Source organism: Chionomys nivalis, chromosome 13 (genome assembly GCF_950005125.1).
Source record: "Chionomys nivalis chromosome 13, mChiNiv1.1, whole genome shotgun sequence".
NCBI classification, from domain to species: domain Eukaryota; kingdom Metazoa; phylum Chordata; class Mammalia; order Rodentia; family Cricetidae; genus Chionomys; species Chionomys nivalis.
This window is the reverse complement of record NC_080098.1, coordinates 21,809,101-21,830,509: the sequence shown is the minus strand read 5'-3', so window position 1 is coordinate 21,830,509 and position 21,409 is coordinate 21,809,101. Positions and strand designations below refer to the sequence as shown.

The window sequence follows — 21,409 nt, the reverse complement described above, 5'->3', positions numbered from 1 at the left end:
TGTAGACCAGGCTGGCCTCGAACTCACAGAGATCTGCCTGTCTCTGCTTCCCGAGTGCTGGGATTAAAGGCGTGTGCCACCACTACCGGCTTTGACATTTTTCGTGAATAAAAAAAAAGATAAATATTTAAGGCGCTCTAGCTAAGCTTATTCTGCTAATAACTCTGTTCAATGTGCATGTGTATGGGGACATTAGCACCTCACAAACCTATGCAATTCCTACAAGTTCATTAAAAATGAAATAACGCTGGTCGTGGTGGCACACACCTTTAATCCCATTCAGGCAGACAAAGTTCTCTGAATTGGAGGCCAGCCTAGTCTATTGTGCGCGCTCCAGGCCAGCCAAGGCTACATAGTGAGATCCTTTGTCAAAAAATAAAAACAAACAAAAATTTACCCCCCCCCCAAAAAAACAGGGAAAAATAAAGCAAGCATTGCCCAAATGAATTAAATGAAATAATGTATGTTACATGTCTGAGAGTATAAATATTCCATAAATGGCAGTCATTGTTATTATTAAATGAAAATAATCTCTTCAAGATGTTGCTGTTAAATGCCTGTAATTCCAGAAGTCAGGAAGCTGAGGCAGGAGAATCACAAATTTAAAGTCATCCTGCATGGTGAAACACTACTTCAAAAACAAACACTAATGAAACTCTCAAAGTCGGTCCTGGAGTTGCTGGAGAAGTTTCCTCTCGTTCAGGACTTCAAAAGCACATCTGCATAACGATGTCCCATTGCGAACCCTCAGTTCATTTTCACAAGTAGACAAAGACTTGGAAAGGTGGCCAAAGGCACAAGCTTGGGGCTTCAGGCTCTTGCCCTTTAAAAATTGCGGGGGCGCGCAGAGCACCTCTGGTGGACCAGAGTCTCGAAGCCAGGAGCGCGCGGCAGAGGTGCGGAGCGTGCAGCCGGGTGGCGGAGCGCGCTCGACCGGAAGCGCGCGGCGGGGAGGTGCCGGGCGTCCAGGGGAGCGCGCGGCGGGCCGTCCCGGACTGTCGGCGAGCGTGCGCAGTTGCTGACGGGTGGACGGCGTGAGCACTGAGGGTCGGAGCTGGCGTGGACACCTGCGGCCCTGGGAGGGGACCTGGCTCGGTGAGTTCGGCCCTACTGAACTGGGACAGACCCGGCGCCGGGCGCGGGCGCGGCAGCAGCTGTCCGGATCACCGTGGGCGCTGAGTCCAAGTCTCTGAAGTTGGGGAAGTCCTTTGCTCATAGCTGGGGCGTCCGTCGTCGCCGAGGTCAGTGCCACCCAGTGGCCTTCATCCCGGGACTTTAGGGGTCGCGGCGCGTGGCTTCCCACCTCGGGATTTACCCGACAGCGAGCGCTCAGTGGCTCGTAGCGTGTTGTCTGCGTTGGGTCCCCGACTCCCACCCAGGCTTTGGTCCCCACTGCCTTTCTCCGGAGCCTGGCGAGGGGATCAGCGCCCGACTGCGCGTGAGGACCGTGTCCCCTGCGAGGCTGAGACCCGGGAGATGGCTAGAATCACCTGTTAAACAGGGGTCCTCTGCGAATCTTTTCGAAGGTTTCCGTTCCCCCGCCAGTTTCCCGCAGATAACTGAATCGCGCGGGGATGTATGTGTAGATCTGCTCGGTGAACTGGGGCTTCAGGATTAGAAAGAGTATGTGGCTAATGGGACACGGCTTAACAAAAGCCAGTCCAACTGCAGCGTTTTTCCAAGACGGAAAGTTTCCCTGCATTGTTTTACAGATTGTAAATTTAAGCAGCTAACCGCCTCCCCTCGCCACTTAAATGCAACTTTTAACTCTTTGCCTGAACCTATTCGGTGCAAAACAGAAAATGAAGGTGTGTGTGTGTGTGTGTGTTTGTTTTGTGTGCGTTCGGTGCAAAGCAGAAAAATGAAGGAGTGTGTGTGTGTGTTTCCCCTTAAACAGAGTACAACTTTCAAGTCCTGCCATGGGAAGATTCTTTCAGGTTCCAGTTGTAATAAAGAACAGCAAAAAGCTTTGTCCCTGCGCCATCTGCAAACACCAAACCAGGTATTAAGTGTGAACTTGGGGAAAGTGCTCACAGGACAGACTTTTATGAAAAATCATTTTCTGTGAGGTGCTCCAATGTGAGCTGAAACTTTGCCCTCATATCCCATGCCTGAATGAATGTTCCAGAGTGTTTTTCTAGGTGGAGGAGGTATTTTCGTTGGTGTAGCCAATGTGGAAATACAAACAAATGCCCTATTTACTTGGGGTTGGGTGGGAAGAGTAGAAGTCAGCTAAGATCTCTCTTGCCAGGCTTGACAGTGTATGTATGGAATCTTGTGTATTTTCTTGCCCAGACGAGTAATAGCCTTTTTTTCAGTGACTGGATAGGTTCCTTCTAACAGTGCCTCCAATAAACTCCTGGAAAATTTTAGATGCTGATCATTTTAAGAACATTTTCTCCACTCATAGAAAACTGAAATTTGAAACTAGAATAGGTGGCAGTTATAAAGAAGATTTGTGCTTCTGAAAATACTGAGTCTGTTTGACCTGGCAGTTCTTTATTGCAGAGGGATTGGTCTGCTTTAATGCAGACCTGGTTAGACTCTTTGTTAGTTCATCATTGTGTTTGTAGTCTGTTTGGGCAGCTCCAGTGTGCTGAGCCCTGCCTCGCCATTGCACTGCAAGAATTTCTAGATAAGAGCCATATGGTCCAAACTGATTAAACCCAGATCTGGTAATCCTGCCTTCCTCGGTGGCTGACGAGACACCTGGCCTTGGTTCCAAAGTTCTCAGACACCTCAGGAGCCTACAGTTGGCACCTTGTGTTGATCTGAAGATCAGCTCAGGTAACTCTTAGAGGCAGAACAGGACCTTGAAACCTGAAGGGAGGGCAGTGGAAGGCCTGGGCGGAGCAGAGCCAAGCACAGGGAATCCTCTGGAACAGAAAGTTCAAAGGCATCGGGTCTGCCTTGTTATGGGATAAACGCCGATGGCATTCAAGCCATTTAGTAGATGCCAGGGGAATCCCAGGAGCATCCGGGAACTTGAACGCTTTTGATGGTCAAGGACAGCATTTTGTCTTAGTTTCCATTGCACTTTCTGGAGGTGAGGATGTGGCTTCCTCACGGGTTCCCTACAGGGGATGGGCTGTCTTTGTCCCCTTTCTGAATGACTCTGATCCTGCTGGGACTTCCTTCTCTTCTATGGTGACACCCTGATAACAGCCTGTCTGTGAAGAGCCACAGTGAAGTTTCTTCTGCCAGTAATGCCATTGCCTCCTCAGAGTTTCCAGTCTTGACATTCGAGAGACTTTAATAAAAGCTGGAATTGTACTGATGGTCTGTGCAACTTAACGGCTCGCCTTTCTGGACCAGAGTCTGCTAGCTTTTTATGAATGCACATCATCCTACTGGAGACTTTAGCACTGGGAAAACTTGATTCTCATCTCCTCCTTTAGCTTGGGCTGGTCTTGAACTTGCTACCTGACAATGAGCGGCCTTGAGCTCCTGGCCTACCTCTGCCTCCCAAATTCTGAAATGGTTCTCATTTTAAAAAGTGTTCATTACATTTATTTGTGTGTGTGTGTGTACACGTGTGCACATTCATGTGCATGTACCACAGTGTGCAACTTACAAGGATAAGTTCTCTTTCTCCACCATGTGAGTCTCTGGTATAGAACTCAGGTGGTCAACCTTGGTAGCAAGCACCTTTGCCCACTGAGCCATTTCACCCATCCAATTATCATTTTTTATTGTAGTAAAATATAAAGTACATAATTATATGCAATTTAGCATCTTAAAGTCTATTAAGGCATGACACTAAGTGTATTAATAGTGGCGTGTAACCATTACACCTGTCTGGTTCTAGAATTTTTCCATCACCCTTCCCCATTAAACAGTCAGCCTCCCTTCCTCCATGGCCCTAGCCCCTGGCAGCTACTAATCCGCTTTCTACTTCTGAATTTACCTGTTCTCATACAAATGGAATCTTAAAGTATTTGGCCTTTGTGGTTCAGGATTCAGCATTGTATTGGTCTTTTATCCCTTTTCTATGAATGCACACTGTTCCATTGTATGTGTAGGCCATGTGTTGCTTGTTAAGGTCATCCCAATGGTATGAAGTAGTAGCTCGTTGTGGTTTTGATCTGCAGTTTCCTAATGACTAACAGTGTTGAGAACTGTTTCCTGTGCTTGTTGGCCATTCCCACATTGATCTGCAGGGTGTGTGTGTGTTTGCGCGTGCGCGCATGCATGCGTGTGCGCATGTGATGGGGGTATATACATGTGAGCGGTGCCGTGAGGGGGAGGGCAGGGGTCAGTGCCATCCTCTTCCTCAACCATTCTCCACATTACTCTCCTCCTCCTTACAGCTTGAGACAGGGTCTCTCACTGGCCTGGAGCTAGGGTAGTTTGCCAGTACACTCCAGGGGGCCACCCGTTGTCTGCTCCCCAATCTCCTAGCGGTGGTTATAGATGTGTGCCCACGCGCCCAGCTTTTCCATGGGTGCTGGGTGTCTGAACGCAGGTCTTCGTGCTTGGCCGGTCCTTTTCTAACTGGACTGTCTTCTGGTCTCCTCCTGCGCCATGCACGCGCTCTGGGCCGTCCAGAGCCTGATATTCCCACAATGCAGTGCGGAAAACAGTTTGGAAGTGAGAGGGGCATGTTCATGTGACTTTCATTTCAGCCTATTGTCTTAATTGCTCTATCGTTAGTGATCTCTTGCTGTTCCTAATTTATTTGTGAGCTCCATCGCTGAATATATGTGTACACAGGAAAACATTCTCTGGAGGGTTCAGTGTGCTACTCTGTACCTTGCGTTTGTTGAGGTTCTTGGACGGTGTCCTCTCCGGATAAATGGGAAGGCTGCTTTTTAAAAACTTTTTATCTTTTTTATTATTTTATTTAATCTATTTATTTGTCTGTGGGGGAGGTGCATTCGTGCCACTGTGTACACGTGGAGGTCAGAGGGCAACTTTGGGAACCAGTTCTTTCATTTTGCCGTGAGTTCCAGGGAGCGAACTCAGGTCATGGGACTTGCACTGCGAGCGCTCTCACCTGTTCAGCCATCTTTCCCGGCATCCTTAGAGGAATGTCTGCTGAGGACTTGATTCTCTCAGTCGTTACTTTTGCGTTGCTGTGACCAAGATACAAGGACAGCTCAGAGGTGGAAAGGTTAATTTGGTGCCAGTGCGGTTGAGCAGAACATCATGGCGGGAGAATCAGGAGGAAGTGACCTGGGAGCAGAGAGGGAAAGAAGGGACTGGAGGGGGCCCAGGACACACTCTGCAGGAACCTACCCCAGGTGACCTACTTCCTTTAGCGAGGCCACACCTCCAAATGTTCACAGATACTCCCCAAACAGCCCCAGCCGCTGGGAGCCAAGCTCCCAACACCTGAGCCCTTGTGGGAGACACTCATTGCCTATGCAAACTGTTGTTCTGTTTTGTTTTAGCTTTTTTTGCATCTCCAAAATCGTATGGGCAAGTGCATTCTCTGGATTTGGTTCTCTTTCAATTCGACTCTGTCCTGTTGTGGGTTGTTTTTCTTCTCCTTTCTCTTGGAGACTGTTTCTCTCTCTCAGGGGCCAGTTGTCTCTCCAGTGCTGTGAAATATTGAAGCTTCTCTGCCTGCTTTTGTTATCCAGAACTCTAGGGTGTTCGTTTGTTTCTTCGGCAGATTTTGTAGCCCGCTCTGTCACCAATCATGTGCTGGGCCCTGAAGTAGTCCACGGCCAGACAAACAGATACGTACACATTACAAATTTATTTCTAAAACCTTCAGGTTAAAGAAGCGTAAGGAGAGCCACATTCCTCTGGGATTCATGGACTTGACTCAGGCTTCATCACCAGATAGCCACGTGCCCCTAGGGTTCACACTTGGAGCTTTCCTGTTTCTTGATTTTCTGTTCTGTAGTTTGGGATAGACCACTGACTTCTCAGGGCCTCTGTGGACCTTGAGACGCAAGATTCTGCCCTTCACAAACTCAGTTTTCTGAAGATATTTAAAAATAGTTGACTTTGTACATATTGGTTACAAGTTGGGGTGGGAGTTACTTTTAGGCTGCCTCCTAAAATGGTGAGTTGGCATTTTCAGAAAAGCTTCACAGAACTGAAAGGGTTTTAGTGGATACTTAGTTTCCTTTCGTATGGGGCTGGGTGGGTAGCAGTTGTCTGAATGCTAGCAGAAAGCACCGTGAAGTTCAAGATTATCCTTGGCTACCTAGTGAGGTCAAGACCAACCTGGCCCATAAGAGACTGTCTCAAGAGAAAAAGAAAAAAAAAATCTCCTCTTTCATATTCAGCACATCGGAAATTGTTCCAGAAACTTGAGATTAAAGAAAATAAGATACATACTGTTATCAGTATGAACTAATAACAAAGATACCCACTAGTCTTTGGGGGTGGAGGAGAGAGTGGAAATGAGGCTAAAGCGGAAGGGCTGTGCTTTGGTCGCCTAGCACAGAGCCCAGCTTTTGCCTTGGGCACCAGCCTCAAGGCTCGGGAGTGTGGTTGTCATAGGTGCTGACTTGCTGCGGAGGGGACCTTTACACAGAATGCTCAGGAATGAGGAAGGCGGTTAGACTATGAAGATGTAAAGATGGAATGCCACCAGCAGGAGAAGGCACCTGAAGAATGCCCAGAGAATTCTTGGTGCAAACGTTTTTAAAAGCACTGTGCAGAAAAGGTAGACAGCTAGAAAGCAGCTCTGGGAACTTGCTAAGCCACAGCAGCCCTGAACTTGCTAACTCCTGTGACAGGGTAAGTTGTCCCCCAAATACACGCGGAAATGGATGAGAAACTCCCTTGAGGCCCTCAGCATTTGGGATGTAAGTCAGAAGTCTTTAAACTGTTCATGAGGTCAGTATGCCCCTCTTTCCTCACCATTGACTTCTATTCTGGTTTTAGAGATACTTTCTGTGGGAAAACTGTTGACATCAACAAATAATTAAACCACATTCAGCATGAGGTGTGGTGGTAGACACTGGGCAAGGTCTCAGACTGTAGCTCCGTGGCAGAGAACTTACCTGGCATGCCCAATCCCTCGTTCTGCAGAAAAATAAAACAGCAAAAAGCCTGCAGTGTATATTTACATCTGCATTGCTTAGCTAGTCTCCTCTGTGGGATGTGAGTTGTGTGTTCATTTTCCAAGATGGTTGATCGGGTTACAAGCCTGACTGCGCACCAGCCAACTGACCCTTTCGTTATTTGAATAATTATCAAACTCTGCTCTTGAACTACTTGAAGGTGATCTGGTTTTCCTAGAGAGACTGATAGGCAGCCCTTGAAGGGTGGAAATAGCAACAGTGTGACTGTTGGTTGGAGTCAGTGTATTCCACAAACACTGATGGTCTTTCTCAACAAAGAGCTAAGCGCCTCTTGCTTAAAGCAGGGCTGTGAACTCTCCTCACAGGCCAGCGTATAAAGTGGGTGCTGCTGGACGAATTTGTTGCCGAGTTCCTTGAACACAAGCAGAATCTAGGGAGGAGGAGCCTGTGTAGGCATCCCCAGGTAGAGTGCTCCCCACCCCTACCCCCCCCACACACACACAAAAGCCAGCGAAGAAGTTTGGTGAAGATCCAATTAAAAATTCTATGCTAGGAGCCGGGCGGTGGTGGCACACGCCTTTAATCCCAGCACTCGGGAGGCAGAGGCAGGCGGATCTCTGTGAGTTCGAGACCAGCCTGGTCTACAAGAGCTAGTTCCAGGACAGGCTCCAAAACCACAGAGAAACCCTGTCTCGAAAAACAACCAAAAAAAAAAAAAAATTCTATGCTAGGGCTGAGAGTATTGCAATCAAACATGCAGAGCCCTGAGTTCCACTCCCAGCAATGCAAAAAAAAAAAAAAAAAAAAAAAAAGAGCTGGACCCAGCAGGAGGTCTTGTCTGAGCTTTACTCTGGTTTGATTCAGATCTGCTCGTTTGAGATAAGACATGTAAAGCAGTGTAAAGCAGATCGCCACTTCCAGTCTGACCAGGTGTTATGAATACCCAGCAAACAAACCCCACCGGAGAAAGCTTCTGGTGAGAAGTTTAAGCTTCTCGGGAACAAAAGGCTTTGTAGAACCCAGAGGTACAATTACTGCCTCTGAGTTAGAGGGCCTGCATTTATCTCCCCAGGGAGCACATAGTGGGTGCTCAGTAGTATCTGGTGAATGAAGCACACACCGTGGTTTCTCAAAAAAAACCCTGGGATTTCCTTCTGTTTTTAAAAGCCTTGCCTCCAGATCTAGAAAGAAAGTAGGCATTTTGTGTTTTTTGGTTGTCTTGGGAGGTTTGTTTTGAGACAGGTTCCTTGATGTAGCTCTGGCTGTCCTCGAACTCAATATGTAGGCAAGGCTTACCATGGATATCTGCTTTCCCTGTCTCAACATAAAACATTTTTAAAAACACTGAGGATGTAGCAGCAGAGTGATTACCTAACGTGCATGTGAGAGATGGAGTTCAGGCCCCAGCGCTGCGGGGAGTGTCTATTTCTGTCTGTCTGTGTCTGCCCTACCCTGGGGTCCAGTCGACAGCATTGTAAACAAACAACATGTCTTTAGTGGTACATCCTGGCCTTGAACTCTTATTTTCTTGCTCAGTCTCTGAATTTTGAGATTACAAACGCCAAACCCAAAAAGTCTGTTTTCTGGCCTGGAGATGAAGGTCAGTGGTGGTAGAGCCTTCCCTGAACAAGGCTCTGGGGCCCTCGGTTTGAACCCTCGAACTGCTAAAAACAAAACAAAAAACCCTGAGGAGTAAGTTTTGTTCCTGAGCTGTGTATAAGACTCTGCCAGAAAATAAATCTAATTTAGGATTTCAGCCCACCCCTACCCCAAAGAAAATAAGATGGTTTTTGAGTTTTAAAATATGTTTTTTAGCTGGGCATGGTGGTATAGGTTTGCAGTTCTGAGCTGGGTTTAGAAGGCTGGGAAAAGAGCTAAGGAGGCTGTGGGGATTGGATGTATAGGAATCTGGGCAAAAAGGGTTCATGTTGCGGAACTTTAGGTAGAAGAGGTGGGGACAGGCCAGATCTAGAGGACTGCTCTGAACCTATGTGCCTACAGATGGGTTCCTTGGCCATGTACAGCAGGAGAATGTGAGGCTTGGTGGGCCTGCGCTCCTGAGAGCAGTCTGGAGCCTTCGAAGGGCTGTCTGCTTGGCAGGTTGCTAGGGACTGTGGCACTGAGTATTTGGTTTGCATTCTAGAAAGTTTCTGAAAGTAGGAATTCTTAGAAAAGAATGAGTCCCAGGACCAACACAGCCACTTTTAACTCTCGGTTAAGTCCGTTCTGGGTTTCTGAGTGGGCAGTTTGGGTGTGTGGAGGGACTAGCGGACACCAACCCTGGCTCTGTGTGCAAAGTCAGACACACTTAAGTGAACTGAGAACTGTGCCCAGAGATAACCCGTGTGCTGTGATGACTGAAGTGAAGCTGATCTTATGGAAGTGATTTATAAATGATTTTCAGTGAAAAAAGAAAATAGTCTGAGGATCTTTTTAATTCTTCAGTTTTTCAATAATGACAGAGGGTGTTGGAACTCAGTTTTCTATGAAGAATTGATTTGCAAAAATGGTACGCATCCTTCAAACTACTCTGGTTAGCATTATCTGTACACACACACACACACACACAGTCAGACGGGGACTCTGAAAGCTGGAAAACAGCAAAATGCCTGTCACACAGAAGCCACTCTGGTGCCTGTTCATAGGAACAAATGTTGTCAAGAGCCGCTGGTCCAAAAGCCCACAAGGGCTGCTTTGTGTTTGCTGGTCTTTATTGCACCCACTTTAGCCATATGAAAAGCCCACTCATGGTAATCAGCTGTGGCCGTTCTAAACGGGTCCTACTGTGGGACTCTTGCGGTTTTTAATGTTCTTGAAGGTCAGGGGAAAAACCTATCATCTTAGAAGTCACTTGGTTATTATGTCAGCCTACTGGGATTTTTCAGGGCTGAATTAAAGATCATTTCTTGGCTAGGTTGGTTTTCGTCTTGGCTTTTGGGAGACATGCTCTCAAAATCCCCGTGAATAGGGAAGAAGGAGAGGATCAAAGAGCAGGACCTGGGTTCCACGAGGGTCCTGCTCTATTCTGAAGATGTTTATTTTAATCCAGTTTCTCTGCTTTCTCGCTTTTCTGTCCATCCACTCTGTTTGTTTGTTTCTTTTTCAGCTTCATCTGGAATGAACTTGACTCTGTTTCTGCATGCTTTTCTGATGCCATTAACATCGCCTGCATCCTGGGTTCCACTGTTCACATTCCTCTTACCGTTTCGTTAGAATGCTTTCTAATTTCCAGTACTGTTTCCAAGAGTTATTTAGAACTAAGTTTTAAAGATATTTTAGACTTATGTATATGTATTTATCTGCTTCTGTATATGCCGTGTGTGTGTGTGTGTGTGTGTGTACGCGCCCTCTGAGGTCAGAAAAGGACCTCAGCTTCTCAGGAGCTAGAGTTACAAGTGCTTGTGAGCTGTTCAAACGTGGGGCCTGGGAACTGAACTCACGTGTTCTGGAAGAGCAGCCATCACTCCAACCCCAGAACTCAGTTCTTAGTGGCTACACACATGAATTCTTCTAGTTATCTTTGCTGACACATGATACAGTTATCTTTGCTGTCCAAAGAGAGTGTTTCTTAATGTCAGTGTTGGGGAGTGCATACCATTCTGTCAGGAGTTTTCACACATCTTTATGAAATTAAAGGAATGTTTGTTGTTTGGGGACAGAATCTGGGTATGTTGCTCAGGATAACTTCACATTCTCCTACCCCCGTCTCAGCCTCCTGAGGACTGAGGCTCTGGGGGCGCCACCATGCCTGGTTGACGGAATGAGTGTTATGAAGTTGCTGTATCCTGGTATGCCGTGAACACTGACTAGATCAGACCTTTCCCCTGTTGGAGTCCTCTGTAGTCTGTTTGACTTTGGAGTCTGTAGGGAAGGGGGTGCCGTGGATTGCTGTAGGAGAGTGGAGACAGCCAAGGAGTCCACTTGGATCCAGTGTGATCATACTAGGAAAGGACAAAGAAGAACGGGACAGGCGAACTTCAAGATGGGCACGGCAGGTTGGCAGCAGCACGTCAGCACGGGCTGCAGTGGCTCTGTACCAGGGCGGGGGCTAGGAGGAAAGTGGGCATGTTACTGTTGTAAGTAGGGAGAATCTGCAGGGCTGGCTGGCCATGGGTGAGGAGGAGAGGATGTCTTAGTTAGGGTTTCTATTGCTGTGAAGAGACACCATGACCGTGGCAACTCTTCTGAAGGAAAACATTTAACTGGGGCTAACTTCCAGGTTCAGAGGTGTAGTCCATTATCTTCATGTCAGTGTGCAAGCAGACATGGTGCTAGAGAAGGAGCTGAAAGTTCTACACCTTGATCCAAAGGCAGCAGAAGCTATGCCACACTGGGCATAGCTTGAGCATAGGAGACCTCAAAGCCCACCCCCACAGTGACACACTTCCTCCAACAAGACCACCTACTCCAACAAAGCCACACCTCCTAATAGTGCCACTCCCTATAGAACCATTTTCTTTCAAACCACCAGAGAGAGAGAAACCAAGAATATCTTCAAAGCTTTGTGCCTGTCAATGGGCCTTAGAGTGGCATAGGTCAGCTTTGGGATTCCACAGACTCTGCAGGTTTCAGGTGAACAGGGTGACACATTGACTTGGGTTGTTTGCCTACTGTCTGTAAGGATGGTGGAGGGGAGACCTAGAAGGAAGGTTGTAGGCATACCCTCTAGGCTATGCTAGGTCTTTCTAAAATGTCCCCTTAGGAAGAAAATGAGATGCCCTTTTCTTCTGGCTCCAGCAAACTCACTGTAGGGGGCTCACTTGCTTCCTTAGAGTCTTAGCTCAATCACTATTGTTAGACTACCCCCCTCCTTTGGCTGAATTGCTATTGTTGGACTACCCCCCTCCTTTGGCTGAATCGCTATTGTTGGACTACCCTCCTCTGTTGGCTGCTGTTCTCGTGAAATAAACCTGAAATAAACTGTGCTGGGCAGATACAGACTCAATAAGATGATGAATGGCCTTGGCCTTGATCTCTTGGCTCCAAGGGTGAACTGGGGGGTGGGGGTGCTTCTATTAAATAATGGGAAATAACCACAGGAAATATAAAAATACGAGACACGATTGCATTTCTGATCTTGAAGCAGAGGCTTTGAGTTTTTACTGAAGCTTTGTCTGCCTGAGAACAGTTGGTTTCTTCACGCCTCTTGTTGACCCTGGCCTCATTGCAGTGCGTACGTCATAAGCCCAGAGAGACCCTAGAATGGACAAGGACAGTAGATATTTCAAAGTAGTGATGACCCTCACAGACCCGTGGTCAGTACTGTCCATCCTGTCTGCTCCAGCTCGAGTCCCTGTTGCAGTATGTCCCATTTCAGAGTAGGTGGAGTTACCTCTTTGCTCAGCCCTTCAGAAAATCTTCTCTTCACAGTGGACTTCCCATGAAATTCTGTATGTTCAGTTCCTAGGGAGCCTTGATTCCTCAATTCTTTTAGAAATCAACTATTAATGTCTTGTAGCTGTGACGAATATAGAGCCAAGGCTTTGCCCTCTCTTCTGCCACCTTGGCCTTGTGGAAGAGCCTGCTTAGCTTCCTCATACACTTTTGAGAGAAGAGCACACAGAAATCTTAGTTACATTCCTTAGCTTTTAAAATTATAGCAGCATAAGCAAAAGATGTCTGCTGTAACAGCACGGTAAGTCACTACCCTCCAGTCACACCATGAAGCTCATGCGCTACCCTCACTGCCCAGACGGCACAGCTCCAGAACCTTCACAGGGTTGTGTGCGTGAATCAGCACTTCCTATCCCGCCCTCACCTTGCTGACTCCTGGGGAAGGCTGGTGCGCTCCATCCCCTTCCCTCCCCTTGGAGCTGTGATTCACTCAAGTCAGGACCCAGTTTGAGCTGAGTCAGTGGGTGGGACCCACAGGAAGGATGCAAGAATTAGCCTGCCTTCACTGCCTGGGCTGGCTCACTTCGCCTGACTCCAGCCCATCCTGGGACCAGGAGCAGAGTTGTAGCACAGGCATCTACCTTTGCCTGGCATTGCTGCTTGCCCTGGCCCTCTTGGTAGGTCTGCAGCATGTGTTTTTACTAGATGCATGCTTGAGACTAAATAGAGTTTCACCTTATATATTGGAAAGCTTGACTTATATGCTATTAGTCATTTAGATATTTATATAATCGTATTACTATTTAAGGTCACATGTTATTAAACGATTTCCAAAACATTTTACTTTTGTTATGGTGGTGGTTTGGTTAGTTTTTTTCCTGATTTTGTTTTGTTTTGGTTGTCCTAGAACTCGCTCTATAGACCAGGCTGGTCTCGACCTCACAGAGGTCCGCTGCCTTTACCTCCTGAGTGTTGGGATTAAAGGCATGCACCACCATGCCTAGCACTTGGCGAGGTTTTTTGGCATAGGTCCTCATACAGTCTGGGCTGACCTTGAATTCACTATGTACCTATGGCCTTAAACTTCTGATTCTCTCTGCCTTCCAACTGGCAGGACAACAGGCATGGGCCAGCACATCTAGTTTTGTTGTTTTTGTTTTGAGGCAGGGTCTTGTTCTATAGTTTAGGCTGGCTTCCATCTTGTGGAAGCATCCATCCAGCACACACACACACACACACACATTGGATAAGCCAGCATATTCAGCTTTAGACTTTAACCCTTTGAATTGCTTTCACACTATTTGGAGAAATGGTATATTCTAAAAGGCATGTGTGTTCAGAGTCTTTTGGTTTCCACACCTTACTCTTGAATTGGCATGGGCTAATCACTGAGACATGAAGAGAATTGGGGGAGGGAATCTCTCTTTAAATCTGTTCTTCTAGAGAGGTTTGCTACACTCTCCAGACTGAGAGAATCCCCTGGCAGGTGCCAATATTGATTGGCCTTTCTCCGCAAATGGCTGTGTCTGTCAACTGGAGGCGTATTTCTTTCTCTTTTTTTAATTGATTTTTATTGATCTCTACATTTTTCTCTGCTACCCTCCCTGCCTTTCCCCTCCACTTCAACCCTCTCCCAAGGTCCCAATGCTACCAATTTACTCAGGAGATCTTGTCTTTTTCTATTTCCCATGTAGATTAGATCCATGTATGTTTCTCTTAGGGGTCTCATTGTTGTCTAGGTTCTCTGGGATTGTGATTTGTGGGTTGGTTTTCTTTGCTTTATGTTTAAAAACCACTTATGAGTGAGTACATGTGATAACTGTCTTTCTGGGTCAGGGTTACCTCACTCACAATGATGTTTTCTAGCTCCATCTTTTTGCTGCAAATTCAAGAAGTCATTATTTTTTCTGCTGTGTAGTACTCCATGTGTAAATGTACCACATTTTCCTTATCCATTCTTTTGGTCGAGGGGCATTGAGGTTGTTTCCAGGTTCTGACTATGACAAACAAAGCTGCTATGAACATAGTTGAGCACATGTTCTTGTGGCACAATTGAATATCTTTTGTATATATACCCAAAATTGGTATTGCTGGGTCTTGAGGAAGGTTGCTTTCTGATTTTCTGAGAAATTGCCACACTGACATCCAAAGGGGCTGTACCAGCTTGCACTCCCACCAGCAGTGCAGGAGTGTTCCCTTTATCCCACAACCTCTCCAGCATAAGTTGACATCAGTGTTTTTGATCTTGGCCATTCTTACAGGTGTAAGATGAAATCTTTTGATATGCATTTCTCTGATGGCTAAGGATGTTGAACATTTTCTTAAGTGTCTTTCAGCCATTTTAGATTCCTCTGTTGAGAGTTCTCTGTTTAGGTCTGTACTCCATTTTTTTCATTGGATTATTTGTTCTTTTTATGACCAGTTTCTTGAGTTCTTTGTATATTTTGGAGGTCAGACCTCTGTCTGATTTGGGGTTAGTGAAGATCTTTTCCCATTCTGTAGACTGTCATTTTGTCTTGTTGACGTGTCCTTTGCTTTACAGAAGCTTTTCAGTTTCAGGAGGTCCCATTTATTAATTGTTTCTCTCAGTGTCTGTGCTGCTGGGGTTATATTTAGATAGTGGTCTACTGTGCCAATGAGTTCAAGTGTACTTTTCACTTTCTCTTCTATGAGTTTCAGTGTGGCTGGCTTTATGTTGAAGTCTTTGATCCATTGGACTTGTTTTGTGCATGGTGATAAATATGGGTCTATTTTCACTCTTCTACGTGTTGATATCCAATTATGCCAGCACCATTTTTTAAATATGCTTTCTTTTTTCCATTTAATATTTTTTGCTTGTCAAAAATCAGGTGTTGGGGCTGGAGAGATGGCTCAGTGGTTAAGAGCATTGCCTGCTCTTCCAAAGGTCCTGAGTTCAATTCCCAGCAACCACATGGTGGCTCACAACCATCTGTAATGAGGTCTGGTGTCCTCTTCTGGCCTGCAAGCATACACACAGACAGACTATTGTATACATAATAAATAAATATTTAAAAAATATTAGGTGTTAAAAGGTATGTGGATTAATATCTGGGTCTTCTATTCGGTTCCATTGGTCCTCCTGTCTGTTTCTATGCCAATACCAGGCTTTTTTCAGTACTGTAGCTCTGTAGTAGAGTTGAAGTCAGGGATTGTGATGTGGAAGCATATTTCTATTGGTATCTTTGGCCTTCTAAAATATTTTATTGAACTCATTTGGTGTTTAGGGTGCTGGACTGGGTTTTCTACTAAGAAGTTCAGAAGATGAACTAACTTAACTTACAGGGTACATTTTTTTCATTTTTTGTTTGTTTGTTTGTTTGTTTGTTTGTTTGGGTTGCGAACATTTCATGACAGGGTTTCTCTGTGTAGCCTTGGCTGTCCTAGAACTCAATCTGTAGACCAAGCTGAACTTGAACTCAGAGATCCACCTGATTCTGCCTCCCAAGTGCTACAATTAAAGATGTATGCCACTATGCCAGGTTTGGCACTTAAAAAAGAAGTGTGGTGTGTGTGTGTGTGTGTGTGTGTGTTTATGTGTATAGAAGGGACATTTTTAAAAGATTTATTTTATTTATCTGTGTATATATCTGTGCCTGTGTTTATGTGCACTGTGTGTGTGCAAGTGCCCAACAGAGACCAGAGGTCACTATATCCATTGGAACTGGATTAAGCCAGTTGTGAGACACCTGATAGAGGTCCCAGGAACCAAACCTAGTTTCTGTGGAAGAGCAATAAATGCTCTTAAGCATGGATGATTTTCTTCCTGGAAGTACTAGCGATGACCTCCTTGATAGGGTCAACTTAAATGACTTTCACCTTCTATGGAAATTGCAGTATCATCGGGCCTCAGACACCCTTTGGTCTTGGAGCTATCAACCATGCTTCCCAGCATTGTAGCCATTGCCACCGCCTCCAGACTCTAAAGTGCAATGACCTGGAGAAGAAACCTGTTGTGGTGGCCGAGGCAGAAATGCCGGGAAAGTCTGAGGTAGAATGTACAAGAGCCTAAGAGTACAGCCCCTCTGTGAAGAGGGCCACGCCAGAGTTGTCTTACCAAGTTCTCAGCAATGGTGTCATTTGTGATGCTTCTATTCCTTCATAAAAACTAGTCAGGCATGGTGGCACGTGCCTTGATCCCAGCACTCAGGAGGCAGTCTACATCTACGTGTAGATGGATCTCTGTGAGTTCAAGACCATCCTAGTCCACATAGCAAGCTCCAGACCAACCAGGGCTGCATCGTAAAACCCATGTCAGAAATATCTGTATGTTCTTATGTCCCGTGTATGTGAACCGTATTTTCTTTATCCTTCACGTGTAGGTGGACATATAGGCTGGTTCTGTTTCCTAGCCATGTGACTGGATCAGCAGCGACTACCAGCAGTGCGCAAGTTTCTCTGCGGTAGGCTGTAAATCCTTTGGTGTTTGTCTGGAAGCGGTCCAGCTGGGTCATACGGAGGTTCTGTTTTCAGTCTCTTGGGAACCCTCTGGACTGATTCCCTTAGTGAGTTTACACTCCCACCTACACGGATAAAGGGCCCTCTCTTTCTCTGCATCCCTGCCAGAGTTTGCTGTCATCTGTTTCTTGGATGACTGCTATTCCGACTTGGCTGAGATAGAATCTCAATATAGTTTTAATCTCCATTTCCTTGATGGCTCAGGGTGTTGAACATGTCAGAAAATATTTATTGGCCATTTCAATTTCTTCTTGGGAGATCTCTGTAAAGTTACATAGCTCATTTTTTGATTGGGTGAATAGTTTCATTTAGAGTTTTGGATAGATTTTTTGGTTGGTTGGTTGGTTTGTTGGTTGGTTGGTTTTGGTCTGATGGTTTGGTCTTTTTAGACAAGGTCTCACTCTGTAGACTTGACTGACCTAGAACTTACTATGTAGACCAGGCTGACCTCAGACTCTCAGAGATCTGCCTGCCTTTGCCTCTGGAGTGCTGGGGTTAAAAGCATGCGACTCTCTGTTCAGCTTATTAAGTTTTGGAGTTATTTTTCTAGATATTAATCTTCTGTTGGATGTGCAGCTTTGGTCTTCTCGAATTCTGCAGACTTTCTGCACCCGACTATCTGTTTCCTTTCCTGAGCAGAAGGTTTATGGTTTCGTAAGATCCCATAAGTCAGCTATCAACTAGAGTCCTGTTCGGACGTTTTTACCTATTCCTGAATCTTAAAGTGTTTTCCTTTCAGTTCCAAAGCTTTAGTCTCACATTAAGATCTCTGATCCACTTGGGGTTATTTTGCATGCGGGGCGAGAGAAAATGATCTCGTTTCATTCTTCTGTGTGTGGATATCTAGTTTTCCCAGCACCATTTGTTAAAGAGGGTGTCTTTCCTCCAGTATATATTTTTGGCATCTTTGTCAAAAACCAATGAGTTTATGTTTGGATCTTACATTCCATCCCATTGATCTACATATCTGTTTTTGTATCCATATCATGTCAGTTTTGTTGACTCTACAGTATAATTTGGAATCGGGTATGGTGATACCTCTGGCATTATTAATTGTGGGGATGGGTTATATTTGCATGTGTGGAGGTCAGAAGACACCGGGTACCCTACTCTGTCAGATTCTAACTCAACCTGGGCCACCAAGCCCCAGTGATCACCCTGCCCCCCTACACACACACACACACACACACACACACACACACACACACACCGTGGCACTAGAGGATTCCAAACCCGGGTCCTACTGCTTGTCCTGCAGGCCCTCTTACCCAACCAAACCATCTCCCTGGGCCCAGCATACCTTTGTTTGCTAATCTAAGGTATTTTATGTTTTCAGATGCAATTTAATATTATTCTTTCTATTTCTGTAAAAAGAAAAGAGTTGGAATTTTGATGAGATTGTATTAAATCTGTAGATTTCTTTTGGTAAGATAGCTATTTTCACAGTGTTAATTCTTCCAATCTGTGAGCGAGGGGCTGCCCTTCCACTTTGGAGCAGCCGGGCACTTTTCTGGTCACTAACTACTGCTGTGTGTTTGATTTCCTAGAAGACCTCCCCTTCCTCAGAATGGGACCCTGGCTCCTACCCGGTCTCCTGTGAACCAGCCAGTGACAGCTTTCTGTGGGGATGCCTGGAAACCAGCAGAAACCGGAGTCTTTGGAGATGGACTCTGACATGTCGCCAAGCTGCAGGCTCAGTGACTTGAGCAGAGGGGGCAGTTTGGAGAGCCGGAGCAGCAGCTCTCGGTCCAGAAGCTTCACTTTGGTGAGTGGTAGCGTTCTTTAAACCTTTCAGATGCTTTGGTTGGTTAATTTGGCCCCAGCGCTCCACCCCTTTGAGGAATAGCTCACAAAGTCCCAATGGATATCTCGGAACACTTCCCTGTAAACTGGCATTTTCTTTTTAATCATATTAAATTTTGCATGTGGCTGTGGAGTAAATCTGTGGCCACTCAGGGCAGTTTAGCTCCGGAAATGACCATGCCTGAAGTTACTGACCACACGGGCCGTGGGCAGGGAAGCCACCCCACAGAAAAAGATAGCTCACTTTCAGACAGATTCCAAGGCCTTTACAAAGCCTGGTCTTTCCGATCCAGACCCTTACACGGCACTAACCAACCCGAGAACTTTAGGTCTTTTGAAGGATATATTTTGTTTGTTTGTTTGTTTGTTTGTTTTTCCACAAATCCTCCCTTTCTAGTGCTCCCGCTCGCTCGCTCTTGGGATGGCAGACTGCCTGTTCCTAACCTCCTGACTCAGGTGGCACAGTTGTTCTGCCATTCATAAGACAACAAGCAGAACCACATTCACAGTCTTGAGTTCTTTTTTGAGACAGGGTTTTTCTGTAGCTTTGGAGCCTGTCCTGGAACTAGCTCTTGTAGACCAGGCTGGTCTCGAACTCACAAAGATCTGCCTGCCTCTGCCTCCCGAGTGCTGGGATTAAAGGCGTGCGCCACCACCGCCTGGCCTGGTCTTGAGTTCTTATCCTCCCTCCGTGCCCCACCCCCACCCACGCAGAGACAGGGTTTCGCTGTGTAGCCTTGGCATTCTTATTCTGTTCCTGAAGCCCAATCAACTCAAGGGCACATTGGAACATCCTCTAGAAAATAATGGAATTTTGAGTTGTTGGAAAGAAGAGAGAGGTCTTCACAGGATTAATTCCTAAGGAATTAAACCCTAATCTGTGCCCACTCTTTGAGGATTGGGGGCACCCCACAATGCTCCCTAATCATTTTTATCTATGATTTGGGCAAAAACAGTGATCCAAATTCTTCCAAAATTTGCAAGGTTTTAAGATTAGTACCCAGTGAACTCTCGTGAATCCCGCCCCCACCCAAACTCTCTGGAGTAACAGAGCATCTATGATTAGACGGCGTTGCCAGCACTTGGGCCGCCCACATGCACGCCTCTTAGTCACAGAGTGAGGATATAGGACTGTTGAGCCGTGGGCACCGCTCTTCTCGCGTGGGGCTAGGCACAAGTACACACAGTGTCCCAGGATTTCGATAAACCATTTGCTCTGTGATTTCAAGAGGGAAGAGAGCTATGCAGACTGGTCGGCAAGTGACCCACAGCTGGCTTCTTCCCCGTACCAGGCCAGAAACTATTTGAGGACGTAGCCAAAGAGCTTCTGTCTAATCCATTAGTAAATAGTCTGCTGTGTACAAGAACTGAATAAAGCGGGGTTTTATTCAGGATTGCATTGAGGCGTGGATAGAGCTAGGGCGGCGTGGCACAGCCTATAAGGCGCTCCAGACATCAGACAGATGAGAGATCAAGGGCTCTGCTGCCAGTTTAAAGAAGTTTAAAGCCGCCGAGCCCAGCTGTAAGCCTTTGAAGCCATTCTCCTCCAGTTCTTAACCCAAGCTGTACATAGACCTCATTCTGTTTATTTGTGTCTCTTTCTTAACTTCAGGAGAACAGGTTGAAGTTAGCCACAGCAAAAGAAAAAATTACAACAGTGTCTAGTTAGAGATACACATAATATAAGCCCTTGTTCTGCGGTAGGAAAGTCCCATGTGTACTTACGGGGACTCTGCCCAGGTTGCCAGAGACAGCACAGCACTTTAGGCTGCGAGTCTTCTCTCTGCCTTTATTCCATTTTGGCATCAGCTTACATTATTAAATCAGTAAAGCATTGCTCAAATGGCAGGCAGGCCTTTGGTGTCTTTGAGAACATGTGATCTGGCTAGAGAGATGGCTCTGCAATCACAAGCACTGGCAGCTCTTCCGGAGGACCTGGGTTCAGGACCCAGCACCCACATGACTGCTTAGAGCTATCGGTAACTCCAGTTCTAGGGGATCTGATAGCTTCTACTCACCTCCTAGGTACTAGGCATATGGTGTGACTGTATACATGTTGATAAAACATCCATACATATAAAATAAAAATAAACCTTGGAGAAAAGAAAAAAAAGAATAGGTGATCATTAAATCAGATGCCACCAAGACAGAATATCATTGCTTGCCTGCCTGGGGGATGAGTAGTGAAGAATCCTGGTTCAGGTCTCCTTTCACAATATTTGTTTAGTCACCTCTTCCTGCCCGCCTGCCTGTCTACCTGTCTGCCCAACTGCCCAGTTGCCTGTCTGCCCGCCTGCCTACCTGTCTGCCTGCCCGCCTGCCTGCTACTTGCTTACTTGTGAATGAGTCTTGCTACGCAGCCCAGGCTGGCATGGAAATAGCTCCATATAGCCCAAACTGGACTCAAACTTGCGATGATCCTCCCGCTTCAGCCTGAGTGCTGGGATCCCAGGCTGCGCCCTCACACTGGGCTCGGGTCATCCTCGTTTTTACTATAACTACTTTCTTTGCTTTGGTCTTTCTGGTTCCTGGGTGCATTCTTCAGGTTGTAATTCAACAAACTGTTTTTCTTGAAAAACAAAAGGAAAAAGAAAAGCCTGACTTAATTATAGGAGTAAAAGCAAGTAGCTTTTAAGGCTATTTTACAGTGTCTATTTAAGTCTTCTCAGGTCTTTAGTTCAACCAAAGGTTTGGGTTTTTTCCTTTCTCTAGTATCCTTGCCCTGCCCTCCCACCCCAAACACTCCTATTTCTAATCTGTCCTAACACAGATAGATCTGTCCTACTGGATTTATCTTACTGTCGTTCCTT

The 21,409-nt window shown here is 46.1% G+C and overlaps 1 protein-coding gene across 2 annotated transcripts in view; it reads left to right on the top strand.

Annotated features, from left to right (window-relative positions):
- The first annotated feature begins 990 nt into the window (after window positions 1–990).
- Window positions 991–21,409, top strand: part of Proser2 (proline and serine rich 2) — a 32,491-nt gene continuing 12,072 nt past the window's right edge. Inside the window, exons 1-2 of one of the 2 annotated variants that reach the window (XM_057787536.1) lie at window positions 991–1,095; window positions 18,344–18,561. In XM_057787536.1, coding sequence (XP_057643519.1) covers window positions 18,424–18,561 — 138 coding nt within the window. In that variant the 5' untranslated portion in view covers window positions 991–1,095; window positions 18,344–18,423. Of the gene's footprint in view, window positions 1,242–18,343; window positions 18,562–21,409 lie in introns of both variants that reach the window. The other variant, XM_057787535.1, reaches the window with a different exon arrangement.